The sequence below is a fragment of the Podarcis bocagei genome (genome assembly GCF_964188305.1).
Source record: "Podarcis bocagei genome assembly, chromosome: 11".
Lineage (NCBI taxonomy): Eukaryota > Metazoa > Chordata > Lepidosauria > Squamata > Lacertidae > Podarcis > Podarcis bocagei.
Window position 1 is genome coordinate 1,438,449 of NC_138136.1, and position 23,136 is coordinate 1,461,584.

Consider the following 23,136-nt stretch of genomic DNA (forward strand, 5'->3'; position numbering starts at 1 on the left):
GTTAATCACCCATCTCCTACTACCCTTCTGAGAATACCCCCACCCCACCCTCCCAATATATATAAGGGTCTGGTGACTTCTGTTTCAGTGTATCTGAAGAAGTGTGCATGCAGACGAAAGCTTATACCCAGAACAAACTAAGTTGGTCTTTAAGGTGCTACTGGACAATTTTTAAATTTTATTTATTTGTTTCGAATGCGTCAGACCAACACGACTACCTACCTGAATCTATCTTATCATTGGCAGAGAGTAAAAATACTTTAACACAGAACGGGCAAGAAAGAAAAAATCTTTTATTTTATAGTAAAGGAACTCTAGCTAACATAGTGATGCTGCCCTTTTGAATCATAGAATCATAGAGCTGGAAGAGACCACAAGGGCCATCGAGTCCAACCCCCTGCCAAGCAGGAAACTTTTGAGTTAATAACAGGGGGAAAGAGTGATTTGAGTTATAATTGCAGCTCTGTTACAACCCACATTGGCATAAGAAGTAAGGTAAATTCACACCAAGGCAAAACAAAGAGATGTGGGGGCAGCCATATGGATCAGAAACTGAGATGACAGTACATGATTTTATTGAATAATCCAGAACCTGTGAGAGAGAAAGCAAATCATTCAGTTTATCCATTGACTGAGCTCCAGTGTATGAAATATCCTAAATAATCAATTTCCCAGCAATACACTTAAGAATTGTAGTCACCTCCTCTCATCTTCAAAGTGCAAATTGATAAATAAATATAATGATAAAAAATTGTCCAGTAGCACCTTAGTAAAGGTAAAGGGACCCCTGACCATTAGGTCCAGTCGTGAGCGACTCTGGGGTTGCGGCACTCATCTCGCTTTTCTGGCTGAGGGAGCCGGCGTACAGCTTCCGGGTCATGTGGCCAGCATGACTAAGCCGCTTCTGGCAAACCAGAGCAGCGTACAGAAACGCCGTTTACCTTCCCGCCAGAGCGGTACCTATTTATCTACTTGCACTTTGACATGCATTCGAACTGCTAGGTTGGCAGGAGCAGGGACCAAGCAACGGGAGCTCACCCTGTCGCGGGGATTTGAACCGCCAACCTTCTGATCGGCAAGTCCTAGGCTCTGTGGTTTAACCCACAGCGCCACCCGTGTCCCTTAAGTAGCACCTTATAGACCAACTAAGTTTGTTCTGGTATAAGCTTTCGTGTGCATGCACACTTCTTCAGATACTGATGGATTTCCATTTCACGCAGCTCAATGTAACAGGTATCTGAAGAAGTATGCATGCACACGAAAGCTTATACCAGAACAAACATAGTTGGTCTATAAGGTGCTACTGGACATTTTTTTTTATTTTATTTTGACTGCGTCAGACCAACACAACTACCTACCTAAATGTAATGTTGTTGTAATTGCTGGGTGATGATGTGAGAGTTGTTAAAGAACTCAGATAGGTTTACAGATTCAGGGATTATGGGAAATGGTAGTTTAAGCAGAACAAAAATGCATGAGCTGATGTACTTTTCTTCACTGGGTGGCTAAGCAAGATTTTGAGGGTTTTGCCAGCTTCAATATAACTACCCTAAATATGTAACAGTCAAGCCTAAGGGCTCAGGCACTACCCATCCTAAACAACTGTGAACAATCTTTTTTTCCTACCAACCCAGTGGGAAAGGAATAATTTCCTAACTATATAAAGTATGTAAAGTATTGCACTTGGGCAAAAAAAATGAGAGGCACAAATACAAGATGGGGGACACCTGGCTTGAGAGCAGTACATGTGAAAAGGATCTAGGAGTCTTGGTTGACCACAAACTTGACATGAGCCAACAGTGTGACGCGGCAGCTAAAAAAGCCAATGCAATTCTGGGCCGCATCAATAGGAGTATAGCATCTAGAACAGTGTTTCCCAACCTTTTTTGGGCAAAGGCACACTTGTTTCATGAAAAAAATCTCGAGGCACACCACCATTAGAAAATGTTTAAAAAATTAACTCTGTGCCTATATTGACTATATATAAAGTAACTCTCTTTAATAGGAATCAATGAAGGCATATTCTACATATGTAGCTGAAATAGTCGAAAAAATTCTGAGTTGTAAGAATGGGCTTGTATCATGCCAGATGGGGAAAGGTCACTTTTTACTTATGTAAAAAAAAATAAAAAATAGTAACAGCATAGAAGGTAATGGTTAGGCTAGCATCCCTCTTCCAAATATGCTAGGTTTTTATTTGCAGGGACTGTTCTACATGGGAAAGCATTCAGCACTGTCATTCTCCCATCTGCCATCTGAATTGGTACTATTCTGGGTCAACTTACTCTGCTGCATGTGTAGATGAAAATGGCACCAAGTGTGGGGGAGGGGGCAGAACAGGTTTCAGATACAGGATATTAAGCATACACGTACTTCAGATTGAACTGGTTGCTTGCTTTGCAAGTTTTCATTTCCCAAAAGACTGCCTTGGCAAGCGCAATACCTACCAGGCTCAACGCCGGTCTCGCGCTGCCGCTTCCCGCGCTCTCAAGGACCCGGGAGGAGGAAGGCGTGAAGGGAATCCCGAAGGCGTGAAAACCTCGCACATGCGCAGGCCTTCCGCCTGCGACAGCCCAGTAGGCCGGCCGAAGCGAGCGGCGATGGGATGTGGGAGCTCGCTCGCTCGCCGCCCCGCGTGTGCCTATGTGGGGCACGTTACAGCGCCGTGACGTCAGCGCCACGCAGGCAGCCAGGCAGACGGCGAGAGCCTCGCGCTGGGCGGCCTCTCCTCGCCGCCGCCGCCCCGCCTCTCACCGCCCGACTCGCCCGCCTCCCTCCCACGGCACACCAGGCAACGTCTCGCGGCACACTAGTGTGCCGCGGAACACCGGTTGGGAAACACTGATCTAGATCAAGGGAAGTAATAGTGCCACTGTATTCTGCTCTGGTCAGACCTCACCTGGAGTACTGTGCACAGTTCTGGGCACCACAATTCAAGAAGGACACTGACAAACTGGAACGTGTCCAGAGGAGGGCAACCAAAATGGTCAAAGGCCTGGAAACGATGCCTTATGAGGAACGGCTAAGGGAGCTGGGCATGTTTAGCCTGGAGAAGAGGAGGTTAAGGGGTGATATGATAGCCATGTTCTAATATATAAAAGGATGTCACATAGAGGAGGGAGAAAGGTTGTTTTCTGCTGCTCCAGAGAAGCGGACACGGAGCAATGGAGCCAAACTACAAGAAAGAAGATTCCACCTAAACATTAGGAAGAACTTCCTGACAGTAAGAGCTGTTTGACAGTGGAATTTGCTGCCAAGGAGTGTGGTGGAGTCTCCTACTTTGGAGGTCTTTAAGCAGAGGCTTGACAACCACATGTCAGGAGTGCTCTGATGGTGTTTCCTGCTTGGCAGGGGGTTGGACTCGATGGCCCTTGTGGTCTCTTCCAACTCTATGATTCTATGATTCTATGATTCTATATAACATTTTCACACAATTGGCCACCGCTTCCCTTATGAGGGGACGCGGGTGGCGCTGTGGGTAAAACCTCAGCGCCTAGGGCTTGCCGATCGCATGGTCGGCGGTTCGAATCCCTGCGGCGGGGTGAGCTCCCGTTGTTTGGCCCCAGCTCCTGCCCACCAAGCTGTTTGAAAGCACCCCTAAGTGCAAGTAGATAAATAGGGACCGCTTTATAGCGGGAAGGTAACGGCGTTTCCGTGTGCTGCGCTGGTGCTGGCTCGCCAGAGCACCTTCGTCACACTGGCCACGTGACCCGGAAGTGTCTCCGGACAGCGCTGGCCCCCGGCCTCTTAAGTGAGATGGGCGCACAACCCTAGAGTCGGTCACGACTGGCCCGTATGGGCAGGGGTACCTTTACCTTTATCCCTTATGAGGAGCACCTGTAATCCAGTTTCATCTACTTTTGCAAGTGGTCTGAAATATGCATCATATTATCACCAGTCCCTTTAGATTAAAAGGGAAATAGATTTTAGTACACTTACATGCATAATACCTGTCAGAGAATACTCTGAAGACGAGGATTGGGAACGGCAGGGAGATCAGCATCTAACAGAAGAGAAGGGGGACTATTCGCCCCCTTTGCTTTCAGCATTTCCAGAAGCAGGGAAACAGGCAGACCCAGAGCTACCCAGCTTTGAGGTAGTTGCTAAGCAACCAGAAGGGAGGGAGCAGCTGGCTGATACATCACTAGAGAGTGGGGGGCATCCCCTCTCTCCCCCCCCCAAACTCAGAGGTATGTCAGAGAACAGAGACGCAGGGGAGGAGAGACATCCGTTGTCGCACTTCTTGCAGCGGAAGTGAGGGGGGAGGAGTCAGAGAGAGCAACGTCTATCCTTGCAGAGAGATGCTAATATGTGTTCGCAACATGATACTGTAATAAAAAGGCTATAAATCTACCAGATGCTCGTTAATTCTTATCGGTGAGCTACCAGAAGGGAGAGGGGAACTCCCGTAGTGTACAATACCCAAGTTGGTGTTACACAAACCTAAGGCATTACTGACTGGAGATATAAAATTTGGAATACAAAGGATGAATCAAAAACGGTACATTTAGATTGCCTCAAACTTGTTTTCAATTCAAATGTTGAGCTATAAGCAACTATTGTACTAAGAAAGATTAATGAGAGGATTAATCCCAAATGTATTCTTCTGACCCTCCCAGTGAGTCTCCCTCTCCTAGGTGGGAATAAATTCAGCACCTATCTATTATCTGTTGTGGATTAGAATGTCCTTGCTTGTTGTGGGATTCTGCCAGAAGTATAATTAATTACCAGATACCCAGCAGAGGACTGTGCCAGAACTATCTATTACTTCTCCTATATAGCGGTTGGTTTATTTAACTCAAAACCAGGTCAATCGATGAGACCACAGTACAGCAACAAATTAGAAAGAGGTCTCCAAGGGAAGTTAATGCAGTTAACACTTTCAATAATAAAAAGCCAGAATGTAGAAAAGCAACAGGAATTATCCAATTAGAGTGTATGAAATGTTGCCTAGATCTAAGAGAATTATGAACCTTGTTGTACATAAGGCTATAATTTTGTATAGTGTGCTAACATATTTTTGTCATCTTAAACCCTTTAACAAACTGGTTATAGCACATAAGTTTAAATCTAGACAGTAGCGTAACAGATGGCAAGAAACAATATTTTAATCTTGCTGAGCTGGTATTTGCTGAGCTTTAGCATACTCAGGAATCAAAAGTTTTTTGTCTCTTTTGAAGGAAATGTATTCTGCAATCTTATATTTTTCAAGAGATTTTAATATACTTGGCTTTAGAATGTTGTAACCCAGTTTAAGACTCCAGGATAGGGTGGGTGGGAATTCAAACAAAATATGCATATTTTATCCATATTTGCAGCGTAATTTCTGCTAGCAGATGTGTCAGGGATCTGTTGGCTGAGAAGGGGGAGAGATCGGAATGTACAGGGAGCCGCCTCCTTTAATGAGCAGAGAGAGAGAGGAGGAGGGGCTGTCAGGAAACACGGAAACGGAGAGAAAGGAACAGCCTCCGACCCTTCGGTCTTTACGTAGGGAGAGGGGGGAAGGGGGGGGCTCAGGAAGTTTCTATGCTGGAAAGGGAAGAGGCAGGAGCCATTTCTGGCACCTGATAGCGACTGAGGAAGACAAGCTTTTAAGAGCTCCGTACTGTACATAGTTTTTGGACTTAATAAATCTTGTAAAAGCTGGCTGGAATCCCAGGTTGTTATCTCGGCTAGCATCCACAAATCATCCCTGACAGATGCACACAATAATGTAAAATTTTAGGTTATTCAGTAATGGGCCTTTTTAAAAATGAAACCTTATGGTGGTTTAGGCCAGTGTTTCCCAAACGTTTTTGGGCAACGGCACACCTGTGAGCCGGAAAAAAATCTCGCGGCACACCACCATTAAAGCCCCGCCCCGTGACGTCAGCGCGCAGCGTCACGCCGGGAGGGACGCACAAAAGCGAAAGTTTTTTCCCTCCCCCTTGCCGGGGTGGGAGGAGGCAGCAGAGCGAGGGCAGCCGAGGCGGCGGCGGCTGTTGTGGTGGTGGCGGCGATAGCGGGCGGAGGAGGGGGCGGCGGCGGGCGTTGCTGCTGCTGTTGTTGCTGCTGCTGCCCGGACATGCCGGCCTCCTCCTCCTCCGCTGTCTCGCGATCCTCCCTTTTGCGCGCGCTGCCCCGCCGCTCGGCACCACCACCGCGGAGCCGCCCCCGGCTCGACGCGGATCCTCGCCGCCGCCGCCGCCTCTCACCGCCCGACTCGCCCGCCTTCCTCCCACGGCACACCAGCCGATGTCTCACGGCACACTAGTGTGCCGCGGAACACCGGTTGTTAAACACTGGTTTAGGCACATCTGATGCTATGACATCGCTTAAGCTAACCAGCTGTGGATTGACCAGTCCTTTGGATAGGAGTCTGCTAAAAGCAGGATATAAATACACTTGTACCTTGGTTCTTGAACAGAATATGTTCTGGGAGTCCATTCGACTCCCGGAACTGTTCGAAAACCAAGGCGCGGCTTCTGATTGGCTGCAAGAGACTCGTGCTGGATGTTCGGCTTCCGAAAATCATTTGAAAACTGGAACCCTCACTTCCAGGTTTTGATCGTTCGGGAGCCGATTTGTTCGGGAGCCAAGGCATTTGAGATCCAAGGTACGACTGTAACTCAAAAAGCAAAAATGAAACCCTATGAGAGATTAATCTGACTAGTTAGTTTAACAAACACACAGCAGGATGTTTAAAAAAATCAGGAAATAATGTCAATTTTTTAAAGACCAGTAAAATGCATCCTTACTGTTTTCCCAAAGACATCCCACAGCTTCAACATGCTGTTTCTCCAATAACAAATGTCTGATCCGAAGTGACATTTCCCATTTTCCTAGTGTTGTTAGAGCTCTAAAATGATTGGGAAGGTGCACATTTAGAAATGCCTGTTCTGGTAATCCATCTCCTTGTAAATCTTAGTTTGGTGAATCAATGGGACCAATTTCTATGAAGTGTTGTTTCAGTTAGATAAATCCACAGGCAATGGGAAAGCATGAAGATGATTGCAATCAAAACAAAAGGTAGTATGTTATCAATACAGTGGTACCTTGGTACTCAAATGCTTTGGTTCCCAAATGCCAAAAACCCTGAAGCAAGTGTTCCTGTTTTCGAACATTTTTTGGAAGCCAAATGTCTGATGCACCAATCAGAAGCTGTGCCTTGGTTTTCGAACATTTCGGAAGTTAAACAGACTTCCAGAACGGATTAAGTTTGGCGCTTTCGTTTTTGCTGTTTTGCTTTTTGCTCCTCCCTTTTTTTTATGCTTTTTATTGAATTTCCAACACAACAAAAGTTATACATTCCAAATAAAACACAAAAGAAATAACAAATTTCCAAATAAACCAAAATATACAAATCCTTAAATTCCTAAGAGAGGAATGTTGTCGGTTAAGTCTTTTTCTTAATTCACAAATTCTTAATTCCTCCATATGAATCCAACCTCTTCAATGAAGTGAGGGTTCATCCTTTCCCCCCTTTTTATTATCACTGCTTCAGTATTCCTTATCTCAATTTCTTTCTTCTATTTTGTCTCATTATTCTTAATCTAACTTGCAGTTTGCGGAGTTTAGTCAAAACACGTCCAGATTTTCACTTGTGGACAATGTTTACCGTATTTTTCGCCCTATAGGACGCACTTTTTCCCCTCCAAAAATGAAGGGGAAATGTGTGTGTGTCCTATGGGGCGAATGCAGGCTTTCACTGAAGCCTGGAGAGCGAGAGGCATCGGTGCGCACCGACCCCTCTCGCTCTCCAGGCTTCATGAAGCTATCCGCAAGCTGTGCGTGCCCAGGGGAGTTCCCGCGGGCTCGCAAGGCTTGCGGGCAGCAGCCTGAAACCCGGAGCACGGGGCGCCCTCCAAAGGACGCCCCGTGCTTCGGAAAGGTGTCCGCAAGCCTCCCGCGCCTGGCGGGAGGTCCCGCCGGGCTCGCAAGGCTTGCAGGCAGCAGCCTGTTCCGGGGGCTGGGGTCGGGGGAAGCTCGGGCTTCCCCCGCACCAGCCCCGCGCCTGGGGGGGGAAAATAATTTTTCCCCCTTTATTCCCCCCCCCCCAAAAAAACCTAGGTGTGTCTTATGGGGCGGTGCGTCCTATGGGGCGAAAAATACGGTAGTTAAATATTCTTTATAAATTTCCCATTCATTTTTGTATCTTTGGGTTGGCTGTCTCTTAATTATTGAGACTTTTTCGGTTAATTTGTTTTTGTGACTGTGCGGATCCCAGTTCAGCTACTGATTGATTGATTGTGTGACTGGAGAAATGGATAAAAGCCCAGCAGAGCAAGTGAGCAGTACAGGCACAGCTAGTGACCCACCGAGGACCAGGCAAGACAGGCCAAGCCCCATTACACCTTTGGTGCAGGGCGGGGGGCAGAGGGGAGGAAGGGGAACAAAGGGGACAAAGTCTCACCTTGTCCATTCTTCCTTCCAATTCTGCTGCCACAGCTGCTGCTCTAGAAAGGACAGGAAAATGTTTGTATTTTAAAATTCAGCACTTTTCTTCTTCTCATAGCAGCAGCCGTGTCAGCAGCATAAGGGGGTTGCAAAGGACAAAAGCACACCCCTTTGTCCCCCAATACAGGCATTTTTTTCTCCTTCCAACAGCAGCAGACACACTCCCCTTTCGCCAACCCCGCATCAGAGCTTTGTGGAAGTGAGTTTGAGGTGTTTATTGAACAGGCCTCCTTCCACCTGCCTTGCCCCACCCTCCGGCCCTAGGAGTCCTCATAAGGGAGCTGTTCCTGGAGGAAGAACTGTGAGGGGAGAGACTCCATCAGGCAAGGCCTGTTTCCACCTGCCTTGCTCTACCCTCTGCTTCTCAATGTGTATTGTATTGTTTTATGTACTGTGGCTTGCCGTTGTTTTATTGATTATAGTTTAGATATTATTGTAACTGTTGAGTGGATTTCTGTTTGATTTTTATATGTTGATATTATTATTTTATACTATTCTAATGATTGTTGAATGTGACTTTTTTGATGGAGGTTGTTTATTTTAAAGTTATGTTTTACTATCACATTTTTGTATTACATTAGATTGTTATAAGATGTACATTTTTTGTTTCTTCAGCTTGTAAACTGCCTTGAGTATTGTAAGATAGAAAGGCGGTATACAAATTAAAAATGAGGAGAAGGAGGAGGTTGATTGTGGTCTGCACTACATGATTCCTGCTTTTTCTGACACTAATGTGTTGACAGTATGGTACTAACAGAGAATGCAGTTTTCCTCTGCAAATGTGCCTTTATTTATTATTTCATACAAGTTATATACAGTACTGCTCAAACCTCAAAGCAGTTTACAGAAGCATCCATTTAGTCAGTTGATAGATATGGTAGCCTAACTCCACATTGTCAAGAGGGGTTTACAGATGGTGATAAGGACCAAAGCACCTAGATCCTGTGCATGGAAATGAGGAGGTGACTGTCACTCATCTCCCCTTTGCTTGAGGATTGGGCAACCTCCAGACTCCAGGCAGAGCAGGATGCAGCAGCAAAACGGGAAAGTAGGCAAAAAATGCTGCCACCTGCCTGAATTCCAGTTCCCACCATGACCAGAAGGAGCTGTTGCAGAGGACTAGTTGGAATTCAAGTCTGTATCTGACTTCAGGCTACTGAGATTGATTTTGCTCAATCTGTCACTAATGGCAACTGCAAAAGTTCACATTTTAATGAAGCTCAATTGACTTGTTGACCTTTATGATAGCCAGCAAGGGGAGGAGCTCAGTCACTTTGCTCCTCTGTGTCCTACCATGTTGTGGGAACATCACTCTAGGAGCCCCACCTTATTTAAAATGCTTGCACAAAATCAACACTCAAGATGCAACTTCAATAGTTCCTCTACTTGTTCTGGCTCCCTTTACAATTGTATAGAAAGTTAATAATGATGGGAACCATACAATACACATTTTATGGAATTACTCACCTTCTTTGTTGAGCCATTGCTTTCTTTGTCTGTAGTGAAGGAGTTTGTTATGGACGTAGGGCAAAAGAAACTTGACACACCAGCTTTCCACCCCAAGTTTATTTTCCACCAGAACTATAGGGCTCCGGTTATATCTGGCTTCAGGACAGGGAATTAATCCAATTTCATCTCTTAAAAACAAAAAAGACATGTAAAAAGATAACTAGATAACTATTTTCTTCATTTCTTTTGATGCTTGTTAAAATATGCCCGTTGTTCATCCTACACTTCCTGATTTGCCAGGCTCTTCCTTTCTTCCTGCCTATCTAGTTCTTAGATTCCCAGAATAGAAAGACTCAGCCTTGAAAAACTCCTATTATGCAATTAGTATCTCATTCCTTCATATGTTGACTCAGAAGCACATCCCACAGAATTCAATGGGGCCTACTCCTAGGAAAGTATGTTTAGGCATAGCCCCCTCTGAATTCAACGGAACCTGCTGCCAAGGAAGAATGGATATAATTGGATGTAAATAAAGCATTGATCTTTAAGTCAATGCTAACTTTTTGGTGACGTGTTCCCAAATTCAGGAGGTTGGCATGTTGCCTGCTCTTGACAGAGTTGCCCTCTCCTGGAAGCAGCAGGTACATAACTTGGGCTCCTCTAAGAATATTTTAATGTTGTATTTTAATTTTGTTTTTAAGTTGTAATCATTCAACTTGTTTTTATTATTGCTTGTTAGCCGCCCTGAGCCTGGCCTTGGCTGGGGAGGGCGGGGTATAAATAAAAATTATTATTATTATTATTATTATTATTATTATTATTATTATTATTATTATTATTATTATCCTGGTCACTGGAGACCCCCCTGGCCAAGAATGCCTTCTTCCAGCTTTGGCTGGAACACACATTATGGCCATCCCTGGACAGGGGTAGCATAGCCACAGTGGCGCAGGCCCATAGTAACCTCCAGACGGGACTGTTGTGATGATCTCTCTGCAGGGCTACCCTGGAGGTTGGTTCCAAAACCGCAGCTAGTGCAGAATGCAGCAGCCCAGCTTTTGGCTGCAGCCACTCCAGAAAACCCTGCGGTGACTGCTAGGACCAGGCTCAGTGCAAGGTATGACTGGTGGAGTATATAAAACCCTAATGTGCCCATGGCCTTGTCCCTCATACACCAGCCTGGTCACTTTGATCATCTGGAGATGCCCTTCTGACTGTCATTCAGGTCTATCATATTCATTAAAGTTTCTATGCAAAGTATGTCTTCAAGTGCAGAAGTGTCAGTCCTCTGCAAGACTGTTACCACTGAAATCAGCCAGCCAGCCACAATTCTGATATTGGAAGTCTCACTGACTTAAACGGCAAATATGCTTAATGTTGTTACCAACATTAAGGAGGACCCTTTTTCATTCAGTGTTACAGGCATATACAGAATATTGCTTGCAATTTGTTTCATTTGTTTGTCATACAAATTTACTAGTTTATATGCAAATAAATTCTTGTGTGCATTATTTTGTTCCACTGCAGGGAGTATGGAAACAGGCCATTTAGTTCATTTGTTTAAAAAGAATAAAGACAAAGCAATTTTCAGCATGCTAAGACTTGAGCACACAATTTTGAGCTGCTGAATAAAAAATTATCAGCTACAGAACATTCTAATTATTATTAATTATATTTATTTTTATCCCATGCTTCCTCCAAGGACAAGCCGATAAACAGAGTTTCTGACCCACTTTATCCTGAGAAAGTCCCTATGCTAAGGTCAAAATAAAAAAAATTCCTTCCAGTAGCACCTTAAAGACCAACTAAGTTAGTTCTTGGTATGAGCTTTCGTGTGCATGCACACTTCTTCAGATACACACTGAAGAAGTATCTGAAGAAGTGTGCATGCACACGAAAGCTCATACCAAGAACTAACTTAGTTGGTCTTTAAGGTGCTACTGGAAGGAATTTTTTTATTTTTCCTATTATATTATTACTTTATTTATTACCATACGGTCCCTGGGTGGCTTTACAACAACAGTTTAAAACAAATTACATCCACAATAATGTGGCGGTAGCTTCTTGTCCCACATAGAGATTTCTCAGGAGACAGATGAGGTGATCAGGCACTCCCATTTCTTTAAGAACTTGCCATAGTTTGCTGTGGTTGACACAGTCAAAGGCTTTTGCATAGTCAATGAAGCAGAAGTAGATGTCTTTCTGGACTTTGGGACTACTTTAGGATATTGTTAATTGACTCATTAGTAAGCTTTCTGTTCTCAGAATGGAGCCTTAGCAGCTGCTTTGCATGCAGACAGTGCCAGATCCAACTCTGGCATCTCCAGTAGAACTAGCAAAGATTTGCCACCTGGAAGCTTGGAGAACCTCCACCAAACAGTGTTGACAATCCAGAGCAAGAATAATGGTCTGACTATATAGATGAATAAGGTAGCTTCCTACATTCTAGAGCAGGCTTCCTCAACCTCGGCCCTGCAGATGTTTTTGGCCTGCAACTCCCATGATCCCTAGCTAGCAGGACCAGTGGTCAGGGATGCTGGGAATTGTAGTCTCAAAACATACGGAGGGCTGAGGTTGAGGAAGCCCGTTCTAGAGTCTGGCCCAGTTACAAAGTCTACCCCCAGTCACCTGCTGATACAGGATGCGCAAGAGGGTGTTCTCCTTTCCAATAAGTTCTACAAGGAGATTTAAGAATCTCAGAATGGGTCCTTATTCTCAATTTTCACTTTATAGCAACCTGTATTATAAACCCTGTAAGGATGACACTGTAAAAAGTATCCGTCTCTTCAAAATAATAGACCCAGGGGCAGAGAATGGGGTGCGGTGTGGGTGGGCCACCCCAGGTATCACCACTGAGGAGGGTGACAAAATGCCAGGCGGCACTCACCACGGGGCCTGCAGCGCGCCAGAGACACGCGGTGGTTTGGGTGCCCGCAGGTTCCGCGCTGCCCCAAAGGGTCTGCCCACCGCCTGCCCCTCAGCTGTAGGGCGGCTGAGGGGGAGGAAGCAGGCAGACTGCTCGGAGCGTCCTGCCCTGACTGGCCCCGCCCCTGGGCGCAGAGTAAGCGCGCCACCCCAGGCGCCCAATCAGCTTACTCCACCGCTGAACAGACCTACGCATATCTAACAGATGCATAATGCCACCATCTAATTCTCAGAGCTACTTCACACATTACTAAGAACGCATTTCTGATTGTCTACCATCTGCCTATGCAGCTATCATCATAACACACAGAAGGAAGACATTTATCTTAAAATGTGCCAATCAAAGCTCCCAATTGTGCATTTTTACTGCCTGCTTCCAGACATATGACTCCCCTCCATATGCCATGGTGGTCCCTATGGAGACACAGATGGAGAAAAAGGACACATATTTCCTTTAATATGTGGTGGGCCCTGTAGTAATTATCAAATAATTTAAAAAGCAGAGAAAGTGTTGCATGCTTTTATTATTTTTAATAGCATTTTGAATTTGTTCAGCATGTTGACCTCAATAATTGTCATCTTTGAAACTGAGGATATAAATATATTTTCTTATACATTAATCAAATTCCAGAGCAAAATTTAAAAGTTGAGACCTTAGGAGCTAAACACCCATCTATCTATACCTGAAGGAGCATCTCCACCCGCATCGTTCTGCCCGGACACTGAGGTCCAGTTCTGAGGGCCTTCTGGCGGTTCCCTCAACTGCAAGAAGCCAAATTACAGGGAACCAGGCAGAGGGCCTTCTCGGTAGCGGCACCCGGCCTGTGGAACACCCTCCCACCAGATGTCAAAGACAAAAACAACTACCTGACATTTAGAAGTTCAGGGAAGTTTTTAATGTGTGACATTTTAATGTATTTTTAATTTTTGTTGGAAGCCGCCCTGAGTGGCTGGGGAAACCCAGCCAGATGGGCGGGGTACAAATAATAAATTATCATCATCATCACCACCACAGATCTGAAATGGGATCTTACACAAGTTATTCTAACTGGTAAAAGACATCCATGCTAATGATCCAGAGGGTCTCCTCCCCTTTCTTCTCTCCCAATTTGCCCATTTTGGCTAATGATTCATAGAATTGTGGAGTTGGGAGGGACTCTGAAGGTAATCCAGCTCAACCCTCTCCAATGCAGAAATCTCAGCTAGATCACCCACGACCGAGGCCATCACGAGACGAAACGCCTATCTGAAATCCCATGAAGAGAGGGATACTGCCAAAGTACATTAACGCCGAGCCATTAAAAAGGGAAATGTGCTTTAGAGACCAACACTGCGATCTTCTTCTTCTTCGGGCAAATCTCCATGGCGGAGCGCCGCCTTCTCTCGCGCTGTCTCTGACAAGAGGCAGTTGAGGCTCGCAAGGGAAAGCTTTGCAACCAGGTACGCGGAGAACTGAACCGCCCCCCCCGCCCCCCGCTTAGGGCTCTCTCGGCTGCCTGGCCCAGGATGTTCTCTGTTCTCCGGCTGAGCTGGGGGGGGGGGGCAGGCCATTCCCTCCCGGGAGGGAGCGCGCGCAGGCCGGACTCACATGTGCGGGTTGCGCTGGAAGGCGTTGCGCAGGTCCTTCAGCACGCGCTGCACCAGCACCGCCACCTCCTCCGGGGACTCGGCCATGGCGGGCCGCCGGCCTCCTTCTCGGCTCTCGCGCGGGCAGAGGCGGGCCGGGAAAGCCGAGCGCATCCGGGTCAGCGGCGCCGCGGGGCGGAGCGCCGAGCTCGGGGAAGCCGGGAGGGAACGCGACCAAGGCCGGCTCCGCCGAAGCCTCGCGGCGGGACTAGGCGCCTCCTCGTCGCCCTCCGCCAGTTCCCTCGGGGCAGAGAGCGGGTCCGTGGGCGGCGCCCCTCCGTCCCTCCCGAGAGGAAGCCGCCTCGCACGGCCGCCGCCCCAGCCAGGGGTCCCGCGGCAGAGGCGGGCGGGGCTTCCCCGAAGAGGCTTCGTTGGCCGGGGGACCCCTCCCGGCTTCCCACGGCGGGGCAGCCCGGGAGCCCCGGAGCCGGATCCCGGCCCCCTCCCGCTCCTCCTCCGTCCTGGGAACAGGGCTGCTCTTCCCCAAGGCACAGCTCTGCAGCTTGTGCTTGCATCCCTATCCCAATCAAAATCCTAGCCTCCCCCCCCCAAAAAAAAATCTATGACAGTATTTAACTGCAGGCCTGCTTTGTATTGCAGTCTTGCCTGGAAATCACCGCCAGTGCAAGGTGCAATCTCGCCCTTTCTGTTTCAGAGCGATACATTTCAATGTGCTTCCTGGAGACAGGGATTACTGATATGTTGGGTGGGTGGGGGGGAAGTTGACATTAGCATGCTAAAGTCTTTCACAATGTACCCTGGAATTGAGTTGGGGATTGGGGTTTATTTAATTTTTTAAAATTAATTTTGTATACTACAAATCCATATAATTCAGGGCGCTTCACAAGATAAATTATGAACAGTTACATCTTTGTCACTGTCTATCTGGCCGACACAGCCCATGACTGGGGCTTGAGCCCGCTGAAGGCGCCGGGAGGAATTGTAGGGCAAACGGAGATCCACTGTAGCTGCCCTGACACCTAGGGATCCCTTCGAGCGACTGGGCAGGTGAAAGCACCCGCTTACTCACGTGACGCGCAGGGAATCCCCTTATACACAAGGAGTTCATTTAGTCCGAAATGCTGCATCCCTTTGAGCCTTGGTTGAATTTAGGCCCTACATCCAGCAACCTGGATGTAGCAATGAAGCGATCGACACAACAGTGCCTCTGTGCATGTGCAGAGTGAATTTCATTCGCCAGCCAGCGAGGATTACCACAACCAGCCTGGGATGCGCGCGGGCTTCTCACGCACAGGGTGTTTTTACCACGTATTCCTACCACACCGAGGTGGTTATATTTTTCAGAGCAGCAGCTCCACAGGGTTTGCTGGGGCTCTGCTAAAGAAGGCTGCTGCCTCGGGTCGCCTCGCTTGCCTGGCCGGGCCTTTGCCCCCTTCCCGGCACTGAGTCGGCCGCGGAAGAACCGCGGAATAAAAAGTTCCGTTCTCGGGGCGGAGCGATGGCGAAGCCTCTGCGGTTGCCCCGGCGACCAGGCGCGGCGAGGAGGCCTGTGAGGCGGCGAGAGGAGCCGGCGCTTGAGGGGCGGCCGCGATGGAGCTGGGCCCTCCGGACGTGATGGAGCGGCGGGGAGCGCTGACGCTGCGCTCGCCCTGCGCCGACTACGGGAGGCCCACCCTGGTGCACCGCTGGTGAGGGAAAGGCTCCCGGAGGCGCGCGAAGGCGGGAGGTTCCCGGGCTCCGGGGCGAGCGCGGGGCTGCTCGAGTTACGGGTTTTCCCATGCCGGTTGGGCGTGCATGTTCTGGCGCAGCCTGTGGTTGAAATGGTTTCAGTTGTTTGTAGTGCTTCAAGTAACACCCTAAAAACTCTGAAAGTGCCCCCCCCCCCGGAATGTGCTGGATCTTGCGCAGATGGCGTGCGCATCCGGGTAGGAGTCTGTTGCGTGTGCTTCTTTGGTAGCCCCCATCTAACTTATTACCGTGTTGTTTTTTTTAAGGTACTACAAGAGAGAAGCAGAACCTAAGGACTATGACATACATGAAATTCCTTTGGGCTCTAAAAACTTATGTCGCTCCACCTATTGGCGACTTGGAACCATAGATGAGGTAAGAAAACGTCTTTCCTCTTTCATGCCTATAAACAGGGCAGGAGTATAACTTTAATTAGCTGTCAAAATATTATTCCTTGTATTTGAATATGAAGAATAATTAGAAATATTTTTAAAACAAATTTCAGTAGCAATATAACTTATTTAAAATTGTCTTAGTTTCAAAAGCTGGTTGTTGTATGGAATGGGGAGGATTGTGTGACTGAAAAAAAGTCTTAATACAGTAGCCCAATCCTATGTGGGTGGCGCTGTGGTCTAAACAACTGAGCCTCTTGGGCTTGCCAATTGGAAGGTCGATGGTTCAAATCCCCATGACAGGGTGAGCTCCCATTGCTCAGTCCCAGCTCCTGCCCACCTAGCAGTTCAAAAGCACGTCCAAGTGCAAGTAGATTAATAGGTACCGCTCTGGCGGGAAGGTAAACAGCGTTTCTGTGCGCTGCTCGGGTTCGCCAGAAGGTGCTTAGTATTCTCCTTTCATGCATGATACATGATGTTGTATGTGTAAAAGAGCCATCAGAAACCAGCAGGCAGAACTTTCCAATAACTAGCCCATCTAAATACAATTACTTTTTATATTGTTTTTTGTTTTTATTGAAGATTTTCTTGGGTAACAGAAGTACATACAGCATCTCTGCTTTAGGTTCTAAGAGTCCTTTCTGCGGATGTTACACTAGTGGCCAAAATTGTGGAAACCTTTTTGAAAAAGTGTATTTCCGAGGTTTGATGGCTCATAACACCCCACCACTTAATGGATCCAAATGGTTTCCAGAGAGTGGTAGGGGATGTTTTATACTATGCTGATGGCCTTTCAGATGGTGGCCGGCTGGAATGCGGAGTTAACCAGGGCTATTCACTGTCTGGCTCCGAAGCACCCTCTCTGATTGCATGGAGCCCAGACAGCTCTGCTGAAGAATTGAAAGACTGTGCCTACGTGACAAAAGAAAATTATCTGGGTGTATATAAGATGACATGGTGTAATGTAATGTGAAGTTGAGTGCAAGGACTGTTTGGTGCAGACTTTTGGAATATGGTCTAAATCCTAGAATTCCAAGGAAAAAGCCATTTTTATCTCTTAAACAAAGGTTTAAAAGATTAAACTGAGCTAAAACCCATGTTAATTGGACGGTGGAATAATGGGACAGTGTTATTTGGAGTGATGAGACCAAAATGTCCTTGCCTGGTAGTGATGGCATGAAATACATGAGGAGAATTGGAGATTTACATCCTACTTACATTACACTTACAGTGAAACACCCAGGTATGTGTTGTAATCTGGGGTTGTATGACAGCAAAAGGTTTGGGCAGAATTTGCATCATTAATGGGAATGTAAATGCCCCCAAATACATAGCCCAGACCTTAACCCAATTGAAAATCTATGGAGCCAGCAATACAAACCCAATTAATAGAGGCAATAATTCAATCTTGGTTTCACATTATTACAGCTGCAGAACGAAAAAACTTGGTTCACTCCATGGGAAGGCGTTGTAAGACCATAATTAAAGCTAAAGGTTACCCAACTAAGTATTAACTGACATGGTGATAATTTTTGTATAATTTTTTAAAAATTAATTTTCAGTTAATAACATTCCAATTGGTAACAAATCAAATGCCACATCATAATACAAACAGTAAAGCCAATTATACTTTCCAAATTAAAATTTTCAAGAGCACTTCCCATGTTCTGGCTGTTGGGAGAAAGTTTATTTCCCTTGTTCCTGCTTTCTTTTATTTTTTCCAATTTCATAATTCTAATCTTATCCCATTGTCTTATATCACATTCACTGCTGTATGATTTTCAGTCGCGTTTAGCAAATCCATATGTCTATTATCATGCAAGAGGCATTTTATTTTGTGTTGTTATCCATCGATTGGTTTTCAGCACAGTCCCCCCTGGTTGCTCCCCCCTTTTTATTCCACAGTCTTATCGTCAAGGGTTCTGGGCTCTCTTCCAGCTCTCCTTCTTTTAGTAAGATTTATGGCACAACAATCTTTTAGGTCTTTTAACGAGCTGATGTTCCAAATATGAGTCTTGCGTAGAAAAGCAGGGCCATAGGGTATATTGCACAATCAGTAATTGTTAGGTTCCTCTGAAATCCAAGCTTGCTCTCCCTGGGCCCTAGGGAAAGCTCGCGAGGATCAAAGATTCACCCTCACTTTGACATTAATGCAGCAAATGCAGTTTTTTGTGTGAAAAATCCCCCAATTATAATCCATCGATTATCTTCAGCCTCTCCTGGAGGGGAGGCCGTTTCTTTTTCTCCTGCACCACAGCCTGCGCCCTTTTCTCAACCCAAGCCACATGTATATCTGATCTTGTTTTTGCCAGTTCTAATTGGAGCTCTCCACAGAGGACCGTGCGATCAAGCATCAAATTCTCCAATTTTACCATTCCTCCTGCATTTCATTTAGATAGTTGATTCTTTCTTGGTGAGGTTTGCCAAATCATGAAGTAACAAATGTAGAAATGTAGAAACAGAAACTACCGCTCACCTCACTTAAATCACAGCACAACAATGAAAGTCCTTTTCAGATCAAAGCCTTGGCACCCAGTGACTGATTTATTTAGCAGGTCTTTTTTATTGCCTTCATTCCAGAACACGCCTGTTTCTTAGTCTGAATTTTAATAGTTTTTTGAGGAACAGGGATCCTCCCGCTCATGGCGATGACTCTGGAGAGTTTCCAGTTTGTGCAGTGCTCAGTGTCCCTGACCCTGCATTCTGTAGTGAGCGGCAGTTATTGGACAAGGTGATGGCAAGCCCCCCTACCCTGGGGGGTGGGTCGGCAGGGATAATTACCCCCATATTATCCCTGAAAACTTGCACAATTGGGGTCCAGTGCCCTGGGAAAGCAGCCAAATTCAGGAAACTGGTGAGAATTTTTGTATATCTAATTTTTTCTATGTGTTTCACATTTCTTCTTTATGACTTCTCTTGTAATAAATAATCCTTCATAAAAGTTATTGCATTGCATTCTTCATTAAATTATCTTTCCATTGATATATAACTTTATGGTATTACTCCAAAAAAAGTGGTGTTATAAGCCATCAAACCTCAGAAATACAGTTTTTCCAACAGGTTTCTACAATGTTGACCACTAGTGTACTTTTGATGTGAGACACCAAAGTTATAGAGAGTATGAGGTTGAGGGAGAAAAGATGTACAGGGGTGGGGTAGTGAACTTTCATTATTTTACATCATGTACATGCAAGATTTTTGTGTCAGTGTCATGTGGGTAGGTTCTTTATCCATTCATTGATTAGTTTTCATTGGCGGTGGGAGATGGAGACCATTCACACATGAGTCAACTGTTTGGGCTCGTCCACACTTTCGCTTATGTCATGACTAGAAAGCATGCATCCAAGCAGTTTTCCAGTTGACCGGAGCTTTCTAGGCACGGGCCCGAGTGATTTCCCCCGTGCCTTACCTCCAGGGAAAACCAGAATTGCTATTTGTTCCAGTTGAGTGCTAAACAGCGGTTTTCCCCAGGGGAAAGCAGTGGGAGAAGGGGAAGTGTGGATAAGCCCTGAGTGTTGATTCAACAAATAATAATTATTATAAATGTAGTACAAACCAGGTGAAGTTGGAAGGGTGAATAAGATGCAGGAGCAGCCTGCTGGGAATGTGAAAGCCAGCATAATTCTTAAAGCAGAGAGTTGCAGAGTTTAGCACACCTTGATTTTCATGGAATCAGATTAATCTGAATATACTCCTTGCTTAACTTTCTGAGGCCAGTTCAAATCAAATCCAAAAACTGATATTATAGTATTATAGCAGTTGATACAAACCTATACACTGATTTAATTGTAAGTGAATTAAAATGGTACCTCCGGTTGCAGACGGGATCTGTTCTGGAGGTCCAGTTCGATCCCAAGGTTTCCACAACCTGAGGACCACTTCTGCGCGCGCACATGCGGCGAAACCCGTAAAATACTTCCAGGTTTGCCGCGCGTGCATCCCAAAGTTTACGTAACCAGAGGGTTACGTAAACGGAGGTACGACTGTATTAACGTATGTCTTGACCATATAGTTGGTGGTAGAGCCATCATGCAAGAATAGTATACCTTTTATCAATTCATTCAACTAAATGGGTGTGTGGGTCGTGCCAGTTTTAAAGTATTGATATATAAAATAGCTGTTCCGCAATTTTCTGTCACATTCTGATCCTCCAAACCTCAAAAAAGCAGAGGGCAGCCAATATGACATGCAGATTATTAGATTATTTCCTCTCTAATCTAAAGCTCCCTAAGGTGTGGAAATATTATTTATTTTCAACATGATTGGAATCAGTTTCTTAATTGCTGTGGTGGACTCATTCCTTACATGCATCTCTTGGAAGCAAATTCAACTCACAGCATAATGGGTCTAAGGCCAAGGAGGTGAAAGGGATTTCTGAAACTCCTTGCCCTCCCATGAAATCATTGACACAGGCCAAGGAAGGATGGGGTTCGGCTTGCTTCTAGAAGCCTATCCATGTCTTATGCTTGTCAGGCTAGATAGGTCATGGTAAGTTTGATGGGGCTACACGGTTGGATCAGTAAGGGAGAGGAGTGAAGCAGGGGTGAAGCATGATGAGGAGGAGAAGTATAATGGCAGGATCAGGAACTTCTTCCAGAAAAATACTCTACATCCATAAGAATAATTGGCATATAAAAGCACATATAATTTTTCATTACATTTAATAAGTTGACAGCTGGTGTGTTTCTAAAACCCATTCCTTTCTCTGTTGCATTTCCATTTAGAAATGGGTAACCACATATGAAGATCATTTGTCTCAACCCTACAGAATTAAAGAATATAAAGAGCTAGACATTAGGAAGTCTCTGTTGGATGAAGATAATTTTGAAATAGCTGTTATTGGCAGGTATTTCTGGAAGCTTTTGAATCCATACTCAGTATTCAAATAATACTGCATTATAGGATATAGCACATTGTGAATTCCTGTTTTCACCCCCTTTTTCTTCATATCTTACGCTATTTGTACGGCAAACATTTGAGTGCCATTAATATTGGATGCCAATAGTTTCTACATTTGCTCCAAAGTATCTGTGATAGAGGTGGTAGTTCATCAAAAGTAGAATGAGAAACTGGCATCCTCCATTAAATTTGTTTAGTTCAGAATTAACGTTGTACCTTGCCTCTTTGTGCTGTTGAGATGGAAAGTTATGCTCTATACTAGAGACATTTGTCAGGATGAGAATAGTTTTGCTCTTCAGCGACTGCTAAGCAGTAAAGTTTAAAAATAAATAAATGTTTGAACCCATCTGTCACATTTCATCCAGTAGAGAGCAGTAGTGACCACTTGCAAAAATGCCGTGTGATAACCCTACAACTGTGTCAAAAACAACAGCATTTTATTGTAGCATGAAAACATTGTGGCAATAATGTCTCTTAATAACAGAGTTTGATCCAATGACTACTGATCATTTATTTAATACCCACCCACTCATGGGAATTGAATTCATCATAAAACACTTAATATCTGACTTGCTTAATGCTTTATTGTTTTGCTTGAAGTCTGAAAAACTCTCTTTTTTGCAGGGAGACAGGGTTACCTGAAACAGGTCCTGGAGCCGTATTGCCCTGTCACTCTCCAGATCACTTTAAAATGTTAGTATTTGCAAAATTGTAATAACTAGATAATTTATGATCAGATTCTGTACTGCATTTTAAGGGTTGGAAAGATCTATAGTGTTCACAGAGAAGTAATTAACAACCACTGTTTTTGCATTGGATAACATGGGACATGTGTGCACTAGTTTCAGTTCCAACTTAGTTAATTATTTTAGTGGTTGTATTTTGCATTAGAATATTAATCATATTTTTTATTTTCAAGCAAGGAAAAATACGAATGTTTCCTCTCCATGCTGCTTTGTTAAAAATCTTGTGATATCTTATTTTCCTCTTGAGTTTGCTTCCAATACTTGCATAGGATACCTTGAAACTGCTTAAGAAGACTGGAGTACCCATTTCTTCATTAAATGCATTGGCATAGAATCATAGAATCATAGAGTTGGAAGAGACCACAAGGGCCATCGAGTCCAACCCCATGCCAAGCAGGAAACACCATCAGAGCACTCCTGACATATGGTTGTCAAGCCTCTGCTTAAAGACCTCCAAAGTAGGAGACTCCACCACACTCCTTGGCAGCAAATTCCACTGTCAAACAGCTCTTACTGTCAGGAAGTTCTTCCTAATGTTTAGGTGGAATCTTCTTTCTTGTAGTTTGGATCCATTGCTCCGTGTCCGCTTCTCTGGAGCAGCAGAAAACAACCTTTCTCCCTCCTCTATGTGACATCCTTTTATATATTTGAACATGGCTATCATATCACCCCTTAACCTCCTCTTCTCCAGGCTAAACATGCCCAGCTCCCTTAGCCGTTCCTCATAAGGCATCGTTTCCAGGCCTTTGACCATTTTGGTTGCCCTCCTCTGGACACGTTCCAGTTTGTCAGTGTCCTTCTTGTACTGTGGTGCCCAGAACTGGACACAGTACTCCAGGTGAGGTCTGACCAGAGCAGAATACAGTGGCACTATTACTTCCCTTGATCTAGATGCTATACTCCTATTGATGCAGCCCAGAATTGCATTGGCTTTTTTAGCTGCCGTGTCACACTGTTGGCTCATGTCAAGTTTG

The 23,136-nt window shown here is 45.3% G+C and overlaps 2 protein-coding genes across 6 annotated transcripts in view; one reads left to right on the plus strand and one right to left on the minus strand.

Annotated features, from left to right (window-relative positions):
• The window catches only part of PTAR1 (protein prenyltransferase alpha subunit repeat containing 1), a 46,265-nt gene extending 31,775 nt beyond the window's left edge, over positions 1-14,490 (minus strand). For both annotated transcript variants that reach the window (XM_081213762.1, XM_081213763.1), the window contains exons 1-2: positions 14,399-14,490; positions 9,904-10,073 (exon numbers count right to left, since the gene is read on the minus strand). In XM_081213762.1, coding sequence (XP_081069888.1) covers positions 9,904-10,073; positions 14,399-14,484 — 256 coding nt within the window. In that variant the 5' untranslated portion in view covers positions 14,485-14,490. The remainder of the gene's footprint in view (positions 1-9,903; positions 10,074-14,398) is intronic.
• A 996-nt stretch (positions 14,491-15,486) lies between these two features.
• CFAP95 (cilia and flagella associated protein 95) overlaps positions 15,487-23,136 on the plus strand; it is a 45,189-nt gene continuing 37,539 nt past the window's right edge. Inside the window, exons 1-4 of one of the 4 annotated variants that reach the window (XM_081213887.1) lie at positions 15,491-15,619; positions 16,392-16,500; positions 21,242-21,363; positions 22,041-22,109. In XM_081213887.1, the coding sequence (XP_081070013.1) occupies positions 15,516-15,619; positions 16,392-16,500; positions 21,242-21,363; positions 22,041-22,109 (404 nt within the window). In that variant the 5' untranslated portion in view covers positions 15,491-15,515. Of the gene's footprint in view, positions 15,637-15,946; positions 16,086-16,391; positions 16,501-21,241; positions 21,364-22,040; positions 22,110-23,136 lie in introns of those variants that run through there. The other 3 variants (XM_081213890.1, XM_081213888.1, XM_081213889.1) reach the window with 3 other exon arrangements.